This window comes from Peromyscus leucopus, chromosome 2 (genome assembly GCF_004664715.2).
Source record: "Peromyscus leucopus breed LL Stock chromosome 2, UCI_PerLeu_2.1, whole genome shotgun sequence".
Lineage (NCBI taxonomy): Eukaryota > Metazoa > Chordata > Mammalia > Rodentia > Cricetidae > Peromyscus > Peromyscus leucopus.
In genome coordinates this window covers 71,614,071-71,630,926 of record NC_051064.1, presented here as the reverse complement: position 1 = coordinate 71,630,926, position 16,856 = coordinate 71,614,071, and the positions used below count along the sequence as shown (strand labels likewise).

At 41.7% G+C, this 16,856-nt stretch overlaps 1 protein-coding gene across 1 annotated transcript in view; it reads right to left on the bottom strand.

The window, feature by feature from the left end:
• Nucleotides 1-292: 292 nt before the first annotated feature.
• Nucleotides 293-16,856, bottom strand: part of Grin3a (glutamate ionotropic receptor NMDA type subunit 3A) — a 188,544-nt gene continuing 171,980 nt past the window's right edge. Inside the window, exons 7-9 of the mRNA XM_028861233.2 lie at nucleotides 10,564-10,728; nucleotides 9,185-9,261; nucleotides 293-4,253 (exon numbers count right to left, since the gene is read on the bottom strand). Of these exons, the coding sequence (XP_028717066.1) occupies nucleotides 3,914-4,253; nucleotides 9,185-9,261; nucleotides 10,564-10,728 (582 nt within the window). The 3' untranslated portion in view covers nucleotides 293-3,913. The remainder of the gene's footprint in view (nucleotides 4,254-9,184; nucleotides 9,262-10,563; nucleotides 10,729-16,856) is intronic.

The following is a 16,856-nucleotide window of genomic DNA, read 5'->3' as shown; positions in this document are numbered from 1 at the left end:
AGGTCACGCTTGTTGCATTACTAAAGGAAGATGATTAGGGCAGTTTTTAGAGACCCGTGAAGAGTGGTTTTGTTTTTGTTTTTTCTTATAATGTCTTTCTCATATAAAGATGTGTCTGCTTCCCAAAGCCCAGGCGCTGCATTCTCTGAGCATATTTTGTGCTGCTTTGGACTAGACCAAAGAAACATGTATAAGTCACCCAAGTCTTGCATCAATGGGTCTCCTGTGAGGAAGAGACTGGTGTCTTGCTAATATTTGAATCCCCAAAGAATGCCAGCAACGGAACTGAAAGTCAAGTTTCTATCTGAACATTTATTCCACAGTCATAGAAACCGAAGATGGAAAAGACCCGAGGACATCTAGTCCATCCCCGTGGTTGTACAAGAAAAGTGGCTGGAGCAAAACAGCCTGTTCACGTCATGCTCACAAGACAGCGGTTCAGTTCTTGGAGCGGAGCAGTTGCACACACACTTGAAATGAAGACGCAGGGCAAATACTGTTCACAGACCTCAAGGAAATACTTAGAAGCACTTCATTTTCATAAAATGATTGACAACTAAACAAGAGAGTTGGGCAGGAGTGGGAGAGTGGGGTGGGGAGGAAGGCATAACAAAACAACGCAGGCGGGGGAGTGGTTTTAATGACCAGAAAGCAATTTCTGCTGAAGACTGAGTGGATTTTCAGGGTTGCCTTTCCAAATGAGTTGAGAAGAAAAGAGACTCTGAAGTAGTTTCTTTTCCTTTCTTGATCCACGCAAAGGGGTGCTCAACTATGCCTCAAGGCTCTAGCAGATCCAACACCAAGGAGTTCCCTGTATGGCTCCACGTACCATACATATTTCAGGGGGGAAGAGAAGCAGCCATTCCTGAATAGGGTTTGTGCAAATCTTAGAATAATAGGAAACTCTGGCATAGTACCTACCCTAACTTCTTAGGTCTGTGTGGCTGCCTCGTTGACTCCCAGGTGTTCTAACTTGCTTTTATCATTGGAGGAATACTTTTTCTTTTGTGGCAAATACACTGTGGAACCCTTAGTCAAACAAACCAGCTTACCCAATCATGCTTCGTTTGCTTCCCTTTCCAGGCCCCCTTGGAGAATGGGCCACATTCCAGGTGTTGCAGTACCTGAACCTGATGGGAACAGAGGATTTCCTGATCCCATGAAATGGGAGTTCACATGGCAAGGCAGCGTCCTTTAGCTCATTCCAACAGCCCTACCCCTGGAAACTTTCCTCTGTGAGCCTGAGTGGTAGGTGAGGGAACTGAGGTGGAGCAGAACAAAAGGTTTGGAAGGACTCCCCCTTTCGTGAAATCTTTGTACAAAACACAGCACACTGTTTCACAAATTGCAAAACACTGTTCAATTACTACCATTAAAAATTTTGCTATTTATCATGAAAACTGCTTCACAAGCAATTATGTTTTTTCTTTACCCAGGACATTGGAAGCATTTTAAGCAGTGCTGACAGCAGTAAGCCTCCTTTACTCTTGTTGCTCCTTGTTGCATCCTGGCCACAGTATTGGCCAAGTAGCTCCTCTTAAGAGTGTGCACGGGTTCTCTGCTCTGTGGGTAGGCAGGATGCTCTGCAATGGGATCACTACTCAGAATGCCTCAGTAGAGAAGCTTAAGATAAACGAGATATACAAAAATCCAAACTTACAAAACAGATACCTTAAGGGAGAATTGGTTGCATTACAAAAGGATTCTTTACAAAAGAATTCACCTCTGTGTTCCCTTAAATAGCCAGCCTCTCAAGTACAGTCGGAATATGAGTTGTTGCACAAATGTCCATATACCACAGGCGCATGACTGTCATGTGAATTGAGGTACACTATCCATCAGCCTTGCATGCTGAGCAGGTATCCAGGGATGCTCAGAGCAGTGTCCCCAGGGCATTGTTACAGATGGGTGGCAATGGCTAAGGGAGGGCACCTGCTAAAGGCAGCTGAGCCCTGCTGGGATGAGAGTACAAGAGGGTAGGAGGGCACTGCAAAGCACATTGTCCTCTTCTGTTTTCCAGTGATTTCCCCTCACTGGAGTGTTCAATCTGTGAGGCTGAAATCTGTTTTTACAGCCCCCCTGCCTCCTCTTGAATATCTGAGCTTACCTGCACTCCTAGGTTTACCCAGTCATTAAACTCATTGCTCAGATGTTTTGATTACAATTTAGGCCACTGTCTTTATCTAGGGATCTGTGTAGCTCTTGGAGGAGTGCAAACATCGTGTCCCAAAGTGGGAGGAATTTTATGATGGAAGCCCCATTTAATGATCTGAGCACTTCTTGGCACAGTGTTGTGCGTTCATTGTAGACATTAACCGAATAAGCAAGAGAAGGAAGATGAAACAGCATCTACCAAGAGAAAAGTCTACTTCTAAATGGAACCGTAGTATCAAGGTAGGGATGTGGATACCAGTCAGTAAGTAGTTGAGTGCTGAAGTAAAAGAAGAAAAGATGACAGGCTCTCCTTCCTTCTCATGTGCCTGGCGGTAGCCAAACTTCCAGAGCATTGCTTCTCTGAGAGTAACTTTAGGACTGTGGTGTGTTCTGGGGTGCTGGCTAGCGTTAGGATTCTGAGCCCACCGCTAGGCCCTCCCAACATAACTCTTGGCAATCTGCACTCTGATGAGGGCCTTAGATGATCACCTTGCCAACATTTGGGAGCATATAGGAAGTCTAGAGATCTCATGTTTTTTTCCTTTCTGCAAGCCAGCAATTGTATGACTAGAAAGTGATGCCTAAGCAGAGGGGAAGCTAGGTTAATTACTTCCATTTCTGAGGGCATTATATAGAGCCAGGAGATAATCAGACTAAAATTCAACCACAGTTCATAAGAGACCCTAAGTGTAAGGATGAGAGATGGTGAAATGGGGGCAGACTCCAGTATTTGACATTTGTGATGTTCATAAATCCCAGGTTGCTTCTGGGGTTCCTCAGGCTAAGAGGTGACCCCTAATCTGAAAACAGCCTCACATGTAGTATGAAGAACATTTCCATTAACAGTGTCAGCTCACAGACCCTGGTACAGGCATTAACTAGGGAATAGGCACAGGTTCCTGCTAAGGACATGGCCTTGTTCTGCTTCTCTCTCCTTTATAAAAGGCACACGCTATGGTGGAGATGCTTAGTTACCTTAGAAGTACAGTGCAATTCATTCTTTAGCCAAATTGCCTTTCTGGCCCAGGGCTTTATTTTAAATGCGCCGTGTGCATTGTTAATTCCCTGTCTGCCTGCCCTCTGCTCTCAATCCTTGCTTCCCTTTCTTTTTCATAGTGGTGCGTCAACATGTTTCTACTAAATGTTATTTGGGGTGTGGGCTCAGAGATCCAGAGCTGCTCAAGCACTCAGGTGCTAGCTTAGCCAGTCCCCCCTTGCTTGTGGTAATTCTGAGCTCCATTTTTTTTTTCTTTTAATGTATCTGCTCTGCCCCAGTTTTCCTGGCTCCTACCCTGCTTATTCAGAATGTAAGATCAAATCTAGATTGGGGAGTTGTATCAAATCTGCAAACCTGGATAATTCTATTTTGTAATAATATTAAAAACCAACCCAGTAAGACACAGGTATGAGCAACAATTTTTTTTTATCTCTTGTTGAAGTGCAGAGAAAGGGCTAAAAACCAGAAGTATTGTGGCACCAGGTGAAAAGGTTGACAGGAGCCAGAGTCCTCTGGCTGCTCACTGATCTCCTTGTACAGACTTTACCCCTGACTAACTCTAGGTTCCTGCTATGGAAAAGATTCCTACCCTGGAGACCTGGGGGCATGTGTGGGAAGAGCTGCTGCTGCTGCATGTTAGGCTGAGGACAGCACACTTCACTGCCAGACCCCACACCTTGTCAGTCAATACAAAAGAGCTTTACAAAGTGCCTCAAGGGCTTCAGAATATCGGGGGCTGAGAAAGGGGGGCAGTGGCACTGCCTAGGATTCACAAGTCCGATTTGTCCTTTGATACTCCTCCAGCTCTGTTTTCCTGCTTACAGCCAACTGCAGCTCCTGGCGGATCACTTGGATCTGCTTCTCCAACTCGGAGAGTTCCTGCATCACTGAGTTCCGAGCTACATTGAGGGGGTCGGCTTTCCCATTGGTGGTCAGTGAGGCAGGGAGCTCTCTTCTCCTTGGAGGGAGAGGGATGTCCTGGTGGGTCTGGGTACCCAGCTGGTTTTGTCCTCCCTCATCACCAAAGATGTACTTTCGTTGGTTGTCATGACTCAGATTAGAAGTATTCCACACCATGAGCTGCTGGGGTCCCATGTTGGACCTAGGAAACAGAGACAATTCAGAGTCCCCGTCTGTCCTGCAACCACATCTTCTATGTGAACAACAGAACTAGTTATGTTGGTAGAAATAAAGTCACCAAGCCATGAGTGGACTGCCTGCTTAGAGCACCATGGGGAAAAGAGGAGCCATGGACTGAATTGAAGGTCTTACCCAGCCTTATATTGCTTTGACACAGGAATTGGATATCTTCTGGTGAAATGGGAAATAGTGCATTGCTGTGGGATCCTGTATGCTATGAATGTGTGTTGTTCTCATTGGTTGATAATAAAGGTTGATTTGGCCTAGAGCCAGGCAGAATAAGACTAGGCAGGAAAGCCAAACAGAGATACAGGAAGAAGGGCAGAGTTGGACAGACACCTGATGCCAAGAAAGCAACACATGTACAAAATAAGGTAGCAAGCCATGAACCACGTGGCAAAGCATAGATAAGAAATATGGGTTAATTTAAATGTAAGAGCTAACTAATAATAAGCCTGAGCCATAGGCCAAACATTTGTAATTAATATAAGTTTCTGTGTGTTTATTCGGGACTAGGCAATCGGGACAGAAAGGCTCCACTTCTGGTTACAGTGCATTGTCTTACGAATTATTTAAAGTACCCCCAATACCCGTGTGTGTGTGTGTGTGTGTGTGTGTGTGTGTGTGTGTGTGTGTGTGAAAGAGAGAGAGACAGAGACAGACAGAGACAGAGAGACAGAGACAGAGACAGACAGAGACAGAGACGGAGAGAGAGAGAACATGTAGGTGGGTGTGGAGGCCCACAGAGGTTTCCTAGTTAGATCTGAGCTTGCTTTACCCAGCAGGGCTGCATTGGAAGCCTGCTTGACCATGTGTGTGGTTACCAAGTGATTGAAAGGGTCTGCACTTGGCTGTGCTAGGGGGAGATCTTTTGCTCCTCCCCTTGGTGCTCTATAAAAAGCCCTTGAAGAGATAGAATGGCTGGTGGATATTGATCCAGCCCCTTCCGAGGTTATCCTGTGTTTCTATTTGTTTCTCCCTCCTTCCTCAGAGTACCTGGGGATGGAAATGGCCTCCATAGAGAAATGGTAGGCTCCACAGGTGGGTTCATTGCCAGGATAAACACATGTTGAGGCCACAGAAAGACATCCTGTGTTTTCTTCTATCACTTTGTTTATTGCTTTGGACAGGGTCCACAAAGTTACCACTTTGGCTAGGATCTGCCTGTCCCACTCCCCAATGCTGGGGTCACAGGCACCTGCAGTCATGTTGAGCTACTCTTCCTTGCTAAGCCATCTTTCCCACACCTAGGTACATTTTTATACCTTACCTATAAGCAATGCTCAGAAAGCAATGCTGCCTGGAGATATCCCATGGCTACAGAGATTAAAAAGAGTGAGAAATCTTTGTTCAGATGTAGTGCTCTAAGCACTGGTTCTTTGGTTGCTAGTATTTTATGGCTGACTTTTATCCATTCTGGGCTATATTGGGCTTCAGGGGAGAATAAAGGCCTATTAACCAAGGATTTAGCAAAGGGTTTCTCACTACAGGGGCGATTTTATGCATATTGAGAATGACAAGTCAAATTTGATGCTTAAAAACAAACAAAAATAAGAGCACCCTTGATTCTCACTGAGGTGGTGATGGCTAGAAATAGATTTACAATTCCTTCATGCTTGCATATACCACTTGCCACCATCATGGAGACACGACTGTAGGATACTCGATGGGTATGGGAGGGAGCTGGGCAAGTTTCAAAGTACACCTTGATGGTTGGATGCAATGAAAAGAGTTTCCCACTGTGAGAACAGCTTAGTCTTAGCAATATGACTGCTGATTCCTTCTACCCTGGAGAAGGAGTAGTAGTAGGAGGAAGATTATGACCACTTTTGCAGTTTACCATGCGCTACAGCACCATAGGAAACCCCTATTAAATCCCTGTGTTTTGTTCCCATAAAACCAAATCAGTTTTATTCCTGGACTTCTAATTGCCTGGAGAGTGGGAGTGGAGACCCTGGAGTAGGAAAAGACAAGGGGAGGGAAAATGCATTCTTGATGGAGTTACATAGTTGAGAACAAAACACAAAGACTTAATAGAATGGTTCCCTGTGGCTTTGCCCAGAAGTAGATTGCCAAGGTGGTTTAATTCTTCATTCCCTTTTAATCCATGGCCCCTTTCCTTGCTCTATAGGTCTAGTTTCAAACAAATAATGTTATGAGCTAGACCTGCCCAGGGCATGAACACAAACACCCCAAACCTCTGGTTATATCTCACCAGTTCTCTTGTTGAAGTCTCATAGATTGAGAGAGCACCAGACTCCCTTTTCCTATGTCATGGTCTCGGGGAAAGTGCTACAGAGATTCTACCTACAGCTGCTTTCCTGACCTTGGAATCAGAGATGATATGGTTAGATGTTTTCTTCTGGCCTTTAAGTTTTCCCACTGAGTAAATCATGAATTACAGATAAAAGCTCTCTTGAAATATTCATTAATGTGCATTAAAATCTGCCTTATTACTATGACCTAGAATTTCTCCAAGCCATCAAGCTCATGTTAATCTTCCATTCTTCTAGTCCTCCAAATTCATTCAATAAATATGGAGAATAGAGCAGGATGTCATGTCATAATGGCATGGGCATTTGCATTTGATTCTTTCAAGAGAAGAAAGAAAGGGTATTTCCAAGTTAGCAAACCTAACTCTGGTACTACAGAATGATTAGAGTAGAATTGTCTACCTATTTTATTAGACTGTTCAGGTAGCCATAGTGATCAGATACATAATAATAATAATAATAATAATAATAATAATAATAATAATCAGGCAGGCAGTCTGGCTATCCAAAGCTTGGGACATGTATGCGGGAATATAACAGAAAAATAAGCAAAAGCTGGACTTCTTCATAATATCCTAATTGCTAGCATTACTGTGCTCTGATAATTGATGTGTGGCTCTGAGATACCTATGAATGCAAGGTGGTAGGTGCATAAATAGATAACGTGTCTAATTAGAAGGACTGAGTGTATGTGTGTGTATTTTGGTCAAGGAATTGACTAATTAGAAGGAATTAGGTTGTGTTTTGGTCAAGTCTTCTCTGGTCTTAAAAGTGAACATGACCAATGAAACGAAGAAGTATTTCACAATAAAATGAGCAAAACAGGCTTCGTTGGAGCAGTTTTATAAGATTGAAGCTCAGGATGCCAGTGGACTGTTCAAAACTAATAACTGTGAGACTTCAAATGCATACAAAGTTTGGAAGGGTGCAGGTCTGGGTTGTAGGGAGGTTGCTGCACGAACTGTGGGCCACCCACAATAAAAGGACAAGGTAGACAGCATGAGACTCTTTTTCATGGCTTGCAGCCCCAGTCCCATCTCTCTTGACCATAGCTGGCTTATCAGAATCATTTCCATGGTCTCCTAAAGTCTCTCCAGTCACAGAGCAATCCTAACAGCCCTCCTCAGTCTGTGGTATCCTATGTGGTGCCACAATGCAAGTCTGTTAGTGACAGGTTGAGGATTAATTGGGTCACAGTGATGAAGACATATTCTGTCCTAGCTCTTCGTCAGAGTAAGAGAGTCTGTAAGGAAGTGGGTAAGTTGAGGGAAGAGATGCATTTGGCTCTCAGCTTAGGTGAGGTAGGTATAAGAATACCATTAAAGGAACAGAGTCACTGGACTTCTTGTTTCTATTTCTGGAAAAAAAATGTTCTGTAATTGTAAGATAGTATTTCACAGCTCTGTCTTCTTGTGTTTTTCTGATTAAAAAATTATAGGAAAATTATCTCTCTAAGGTAACAGAGCAGCTGTGACCTGGCTAGTCTGTAGCTTGTCACTAACAGACTTGCCCTGTGACAAGGGAATACCATACTGACAGCCAGGTGACAGGTCATTCTGTGACTGGAAAGGAGCCTTAAGAGATTGTAAATGATTCTGACAAGTTAGATGCAGCCCAGAGACCAGCACAGCCACAGAGGAGATCCAAGCTAGATAAGAATCCTGTTGTAGACCATTTTCCTTCTGTTATGAAGGTGTTAGTGTCAGATTTTCAACTACCCAGAAATCCCAGCTTTGTGCCACCAATTCTCAAAGCCATTGTCCTGTCTGAGGTCTCAGGGAAGGTGAGAGGTCCAGGAGGGGAGCCTCGGGCCGTTGCAGCAGAGGCCAACAAGCAGCAGACTCAAAGTGCTTCTGACATCTTCAGTCACCTCGGAGGAGGACACAGCCATGCACAGGCTGGCTGTAGTGAAGGTGTGGGCCTTTGAGGCACTTAATTCTTTTTCCTGTTTGTGAAGGCCTTATTCAGGGAGTCGTGAGAGTGCCAGAAAGTGGACTTAGTGGGCATCTCTGTAGCATGTTTCACGTATTCTCAGGAGTGCTGGAGACGTGAGAAATTGAAACATGCCTAAAAGGCATTCCAGGTGGAAAAAAAAAAAAAAAAGATGCTGCATGCACGAATGGAGGGTTCTGTGTATTTGGTATACGATACTTGCTAGTAAATACTAGGCATTTGATTTACTTTCAGAGCGTTTAGCTTTCTATTTCATTTATAGCTTATAATAATTCCAGGGAGTGGATACTTTTTTAAAACCTTTTCATAGATGAGGAGTGTGGGGAACAGATGTTAAACAACACGTATTGTTAAATGTTGCAGACAGGACTGGACCCAGATGCCAGTCTCTGCAGTCCATACCTGCATTTTTAAACTTGTCAATATTTTGCCTATATTGCATTTCAGTGTACACAAGTGCATATATATGCATGGATTTGTTTATTTTCTGTTTTACTTGATTATAACTGAAAATCCTTGTATTTATATTGATTTTGTTTACCAACAGATTGCCCAAATTTGGTCTGAATACTTAATTAGAGGTAACTTCCTTTTTGATTATGGAGTATCACCACATGTCTAAACTTTTATTTTACCAAGGGCTTTAGCAACAGCTTTGACCTCTTACCTCTTTTCCACACGTTTTGTCTTGAAACATGGCTGCTTTTCTTCTACAAATGATGTGTTTAATGCTCTGTGAAATCTCTAGTAGGAAGAACAGATTCATAGAGATCATTTAGAATGTGTGTATCAGGGGACACAACACTGCTTAGGATTTCACAGACTATATCTAGTGGTTACACAACTTGGCTTCTTTAACCAAAATTTCAGGCATGCATGAATTTAGGTCAACATTCAGCCACCTGTCACAAGGTAACAAGGATTCTAAATTATAGCTTCTTATTCCTAGGAGGAGGAGAAATGCTTTGGATGGTGAAATGGTCTGTGATACAAAGAAGTGAAAACCAACAACTCCTGTATGGTACGAAGCCTTGTACAGTTGTCAGAGTCGAGTCAAAAGCAACCAAACCAAGGAAGGGGAGCAGGTGTCCTGAGAATTTAACTCTATATTCGCATACAACAGAGAAGATCACTTGTCTGCAGACTTTAAGGAGACCAATGACTCCCCAGAAAGTATGAAGAATAGGGTTCAACTGTGAGAAAATCGGTTGTCTGTCTAGAAAACAAAGGCAAAAACAAAACAAATAATGACAAAATAAAAGAAAAAAAAAAAACACACAGAGCAAGGCAATGAGTAACAGAATGGGTGAATGTCAAAAGCAGAAACACCCCAGCCTCCCCTTCAAGAGGTGAGGCAAGTCATGGAGTAGCAGGATGCAGAAGGGAGCCCGCACCGGGGAGGTGGGGCGGCTCATCCACCTTACACAGTCAGATGAGACCATTACAGTTTGCTAGTCCCTCCATCCCGACTACACCCTCTGACTGCAGCATGGATGTCCACATTGGTTTCAGACAGGTAGAGATGTGCGAAGCAGTTTGTCCAAATGGTCTTTAATTATCTTTGTAAATTAGATTTCGGTGTCTGTGTTATAAGAGAAAAACCTTCTGTGAGACATGGCCCCACACAAGCAAGCCTCAGAACTCCTGACAGAGAAAAGCAAACCAGGGAAATGGGATGGACCACCTGAAAGCAAACGGGAATGTGAGACTCTCACCGGCTTTCAGTTTGGCAAGGGGAAAAAAAAATCTGTGGGGAACGGATTTTTCACATCATCTCTTCAGATGGTCTCTGTTAAGTGAAACTGGGTTCAAAACAGTTACGTCTTCTATAGGCAGCAGTAGTGTTTCAGGAAAGGAAGTGACCCTGTGAGTCCTCAATTTATGGGTAGATGGGTTAGTGGGCTAAAGGGAATTATAACCCTGAGTGCTTGACCATCCCCCTCTTGGTTTTTTGCCATTTGTCAGTTGACAAACTTCCCTGGGTCTTTCCCTCCCTGAGAATTCTTAAGTACCGGAGCACTGGAACAAGAGTCCTACAGAACTCACCTGACTGGTGTGTAGCCAGTATTGCAGCTTAGATTTGTTTTTGATTCGTGGTAGCAGCAGTCTGTACACTATGTGTTCACCAATGGTTGTCAGGATGGAGAGACCAAATCCAATGCACAGCAGCACGAAGAGTCCAGAGAAATGCTTGATGCCCATTTGCAAGGTCTGTGATAAGACAGGAAAGGCCGTGTCACGACACATGCAGCCCAATAGTCATTGGCTCTCTTTGATTCAATCTTACTTTAGCTAGAGACCCTTCCTCCCTGGGTGAACACCACTATACCCTACCACGAAGGACACACCCTGGGTGACTTGGGGCTGCTGCTGAGCACAGTCCTGGAGTGCTGCTCACACATGGATCTCCCTGTGTGTCATCCCTGGAGTTGTTCAAAGGCTTTGAGTTTGGACTATGCTTCCATTTCTTAGAGGCCGAGAAATAAAGAACTGTAACAGTTGGATATGTGAATCAGTTGGCTATGAAAGAAAGAACCTCTTTCAGGAGCAGAGAAGGAATAGGTTTAAGGAGAAAAGATCATGAGTTGAAGAATCCTAGAAGTTAGATCTGGCAGGGAATGTTGAGACTATTTAGTTCAATGACTTAATTTAATAGTTTTGGAAATAAACCAGTGGGGTATAGAAAGTTGCACCAGGCCGCAAAAATGAGGCAGCTGTGGTGAAGAAGAAAAGGAGCCTCGTTTGCTGGCTTTTTGTGAGGAGTTTTGCAGCTTTATAAGAAAACATACTATGTAAAGTTCTTTTTATGGCATGCTAAAAGCTTGGGTAGTGGTGTCATTATCATTGATAATTAGTACTTAATAAATTACTGCTAGAGATACAGAGCAAACATGGAGAATTACTGTTGGGTTCCTACAGTCACATCATCAAATGTTGAGCAGAAACTCTAACTGAGCTCAGCTCAGCTCAGCTCAGCTCTAAATGAGCCACATTTTTTTTTAATAAGGTACTGTCAAGATAAGAAAAAAATGCAATTCACAATGGGTCACCTTGCTATTAAACATATAGGCTTTTCTTCTGTTTTCTTGTTTATAACAAAGTCTCATTTTTCTTATATTATCCCAATAATTAATAAGCTGTCTTGAGTTTATACATTTTTAATTTAAAATTCTTTTATACCTACACACTAATAGGCTAACAAAAAGGTTTTATATTATTTTATTTTATTTTATATATGTGGGTGTTTTGTCTTCTTGTATGTTTGTACAACACATGCAAGTGTCCCTGGAAGCCAGAAGAGGGTGTTGGATCCTCTGGAATGGAGTTAAAGACAGTTGTTAACTTCCACATAGGTGCTGGAAATTAAACATGGGGCCCCTGGAAGACCAACAAGTGCTCTTAACTACTAAGCAATCTTTCCATTTCTGTATGTTGATCTATTTATTTGCTTTTTTTTCTTTGATTTTTCAGGACAGGTTTTCACTGTGTAGCCCTGGCTGTCCTCTATGTTTATTTTTTTAAACTTGGAATTTCATAGACATGCTAGATTCTATATGTGTATATTGATATGATGACTGTATAATACTCCTTTAAGTATTAATTGCCTCCATTTCACATTTGAGGTGCCTAGAGATTAATTATATCTCCCCAAATCCAACATACTAATGTGTGGGGGAACCAGGCTGCAGAAATCTGTTTCTGTCAACCTCTCTTGCAAGTATCCTTTGCTATCTGATTTCTCATTATGTGTTCTCTATAGCAACTTACCATTTTTTTTTTTTTTTTTTTTTTACTAAATAATTCAGCATCGGAATTGGAAATCCACAATACTTGGCTTGTGAGCATCAACTTGAATGTTTGTGTCTGAGTCTGAGTGATAAGATAGAAGGCTGATGCTGTAATTCAGCCTTTTTCTCCTTGGGTCATTGTGCTAGTTAGTTTTTGTCAGTTTGATACAAAGTAGAGGTACTTGATGGAACCTCAGTTGAGGAATTGTCTCCACTGCATTGGCCTGTGGGAAAGTCTGTGGAGGCAGTGTCTTGATTAACGATTGATTCTGGGCGGGGTCACTGCTGGGCAGGTGGGCTGTGTAAGAAAGCCAGCTGAGGAAGCCATGGAGAATAGATCAGTAAGCAACCATACTCTGTTTTTCCTGCCTCTGCTCCTGCTTGAGTTCCTGCTCTGACTTCCCTCCGTACTATGAAGTAAATAAACCCTTTCCTCCCCTAGTTTGGTTTTGGTCAGTGTTTTATCATAGCAATGTAAGGCAAACTAAATCAGTCATGTTCTTTTTCAGTGTGCTATGCATTTGTTTTGCACTTGCACCCCAGTAGTAGAGCAGTTGCCTAACATATGTACTCTCTAGGTTCAGTCTTTAGCACTCAAAATGAATAATAAACAAACAAACAAATAAATATCTGATGTTAAATGCTTCAGATTATGCAATCATCCTTGGTAGAATGTGATACCACAATCACACATTGTGTGTTAGGGATGCACATGCATAGATGCCTAAGAATATCTTCATGATAATTAGGAAATGCAATTGTGGTTTTGAATTAAGTGGGAATATAGTTTGTGATTTCCTGTGAGAGTGATGGAAAAGGCTGACACCATTTGTAAACACTGGTCATCACATTTCTAAGAACAAAGTCGATCCAGATAAAGAAAGATGCCTGTAATCATCAAATGTGTGGTTTCTGCCCAGACCATTATGCTTCCAGGAAATGTAGAGACCAAGATCACCAATTTTGTTGGTGCCCAAATTCTGTTTTGTATCTTGTTCGTATGGGGACACTTAGAGCAGCTGATGACTGATTTGATAAAAAAGTAATTCCTAAGACCCCAGTAAGGAATGCTATGAAAGTATTTTACTCATCAATCAAATCTTATATATTAATAATGCTCCCATGAAACTAATCCTTCTTCCCATTCACAGGCTGTCTACAACACACAGCAACCACCTTATCTCATTCCTCTGGTTCTCTACAGAGTTGTCTGTATCCATTGTTCCCAATTAGTGACTTGGATCCACTCTGGTCAGGTTATTGTCCAACTGCTTCAATCACTGTGAGTCACCTTATTATTTATGTGTTTTGATATATACTTAGTTTTGTGGGTACTTCTCTTCCTTGCTTCCACTTCAGTTCCCATTGCAAATCTTCATCTCTCTGACTGTAATTAATGGCATGATTTCCATTCCTTGCTATACTTATTTTTCATCCAGATTTATGGCTTTAAATGCCAGTGATATGCTAATGATTACCAAGAGTCTTAACTTTATTCTTCAATTTTAAATAATGGCTTTATTCTTCATTTCCCTACTCAGACTATTTGGCTATCCCCAAATATATCACATTTAACATTAAAAGCAAACTCCCTTGAATAGAGGTACCCTACATGGTTGGATAATGCTGCTACCAGAAGCTATAAGCTAGTAAGTAAAAATCCTAGTGTCAGGAGTGGGATGCATTCCTTTGAGTTGTTGGTAAAGGAAACCACAGAGGCATCCCCAACAATACAGATCATTGCCATTGCTCTTGGTTGCGCATAAGAACTAGATGGTAAGACCCTATTGTCTAATCCACCACACACTTTAAAGTGTGGTTTCAGAATATAGAGAAATCAAATTGAAGCTGATCTGGAAGCTTAATCCCTGCTGGCTATCTTTGATAGTTCTAGAAGGTGCTATGCAGGCCACTGAGAGAAAGGACTGGAGCCTGAATGCTATAATACTGATCTGCTAGGCAAGATGTGCCCATTGGTGCAATAATAGCATGACTGTTATGGGAGTAACTTTTCTAATTGGATTTGAGTTTTCTGCACACGAAGAATGTCTGGTACTGTAAACCTGGTCAAAAGTCTATGGCTGGGCTGTTGTAAGCCATAGGAGGGCATCTACTGTTGTTATTTTGCTAAATGGGCATGTTGATCAACTACCATAATATTTATGTTTTTGATTTTCAGCCTTGGTCAAGGAACTTTCTGTTTGTAATGGGTGCTGGTTAATACAAAATCAAAATTGGTCAAAGTGCTGAGAACACTGAGTGTTCAGCCCTAAATGGGATGTGTGTGTGTGTGTGTGTGTGTGTGTGTGTGTGTGTGTGTGTGTGTGTATCTCACCCTTTCAAACCTTTGGAAACATATCAAAAGGGGAAATGGAAAAAAATATAAGGGCCTGAGAATGGGAAGGAGTGCTGTGAAACTGTGTTTTGTACATGACATGGCAGTGATGGTTAGCTGTACAAGACTGAATGTACAATATTCCATCATGGATAAGTGAGGAACTCATGAGGCCCCACTCCCATCTGAGGAGCTAGAAGCAGTTCAATCTGAGACTACTGTATCCTTTTAATATAGGACAAACACTTTTTTTTTTTGAAACAGAGTCTTACATTGTAGCTTAGGCTGGCTTGGAACTCACTATAGTTCAAACTGGCAGCGAACTCATGGAAAACCTTCTGCCTCAGTCTCCTGAGTGTTGGGATTATATGAGCTACCATGCTTGGTCTCGTACAATTGCTTTAAAATTCTCCCTTCTCTTCTGAACTAAGATCATTGGCATCTATATTTTCTAGAGTGGTAAACACTATGTTTTCTTTTAAACAAGTCTTTTCTAAAATACTTTTGCCAGGCAGTGAGTGGTGGCTCACACCTTTAATCCCAGCACTCAGGAGGCGGAGGCAGTCAGATATCTGTGAGTTTGAGACCAGCCTGGCCTACAGAGCTAGTTCCAGGACAGCCTGGGCTACACAGAGAAACCCTGTTTTTAAAAACAAAAAAACAATAACACACCTTTAATATTAATTTCTAAAATCTGTTAGCTTCAATCGATTAAGTCTATTGCTTCTTTTATTATAATTTACTACTCTCAAACTGTTAGTTGTTTATGATTATACTTTATTATATGTAATAAATATTGCTGCAGTAGAAAAGTCTTAGTTAAACATATCATTTTGGATTATTGCAGTGAATACTGCTATGGGCGTGGTTATCAGGTCAATGGCTACAACTATTTGGGGGATTGATGATGTCTGAAATGACCCTTAAAAATGGCAGAAACCAGTGGCTATAACTATTTTGGTGATTGATGGTGTCTGAAATGACCTTTAAAAAATGGCAGAAACCAGTCTCAGTGCCACCAAAGGTACAAGATGCTGCAGAGCTCCAGATCTGCATAACTTCACCAATCTTGTGTCCTAACTAGTTTTTCCTGTTTTTCTTTTTTCCTTTCTGGTGCTAACATCAATGTGTGTTGTGCAAGCACTCTACCACTGGCTATACCCTTAGTCTAGTTTGATTTAATTATTGTAAATACTGTCTATTAGATGGCTGAATATTTTTCCATGCTTATTTTCCTGACTTTTGTATAAATCATATGTTTGCATTTTCCCTATTCTATGCATTTCAGACAGGAGACTTTAAAAAGCTATTGACCTTTCTTTACTTTTTATGTTTTTTCCACTTTAAATTTTCCTATAGTATCTGTTATTTTTTTTGGATTTAGTCATGCAAGTTTGCATGCGCATATTTTGCCCACCCTAAATTCTTCCATTGTTTCAGTTGTCTTGAGAAGAATGTTTTGTGTTTAGTGGTGATTTGGGAGAATGCTAATCTCTTCAGTCCATCTTGAGTTTTTATGCTAGGGAATGGAGGGGGCATGTTAAGATTTCTTCAAGACTTTCAATTTAGTCCCAATACTGCAGAGGCTTATACCCTAAAAGGTCACTTCCATCTTAGGATGGACTGCATTCCTTTAAGCTAAACTTTCAATTTTATTTAAAATCCTTGGATTGTGTGTGTATGTGTTCTTCATATGCTAGGATCAAAGGAATGCATCGCCGTGGCAGGCAATTGTTGGGTTTTAAAAAGCAACAGCAAAACCATCTTTTAAAACTGCTGTTATCAACAACAAAAATGCCTATTTGTGGACTAGATGTAGCCTGTGAACTGCCAGAGAATATCCTCCCATCTACATAGCTTTGCTGTTGTGTCTATGCACTGCTATTTTTCATTATAAATCATTTAAAGGTATTGTGACATAGTTTCTAAGTCATAGTCATTGGCTAGCATAGGTAATCCTGCAAAGGATTCCAGGTTCCAGGGATAAAGCATAATGGTTGAATGCTTGCCTAGTATGTATGAGAGCCTGGGTCCTATGCTTACTATCCGACCCTCTCAGCCACTCCCAAATATCCAGTCTAATTCTCAGACTATTAGCTACACTCCTACACCTTTATGATATTTCTAAAGCACGATTGACTTGAAATACAAACCAATTGTGCTGAGGCCACTGTTTTCCCTGTTTCAAAAAGGGCACCTATCTATCTAGTGGCTTG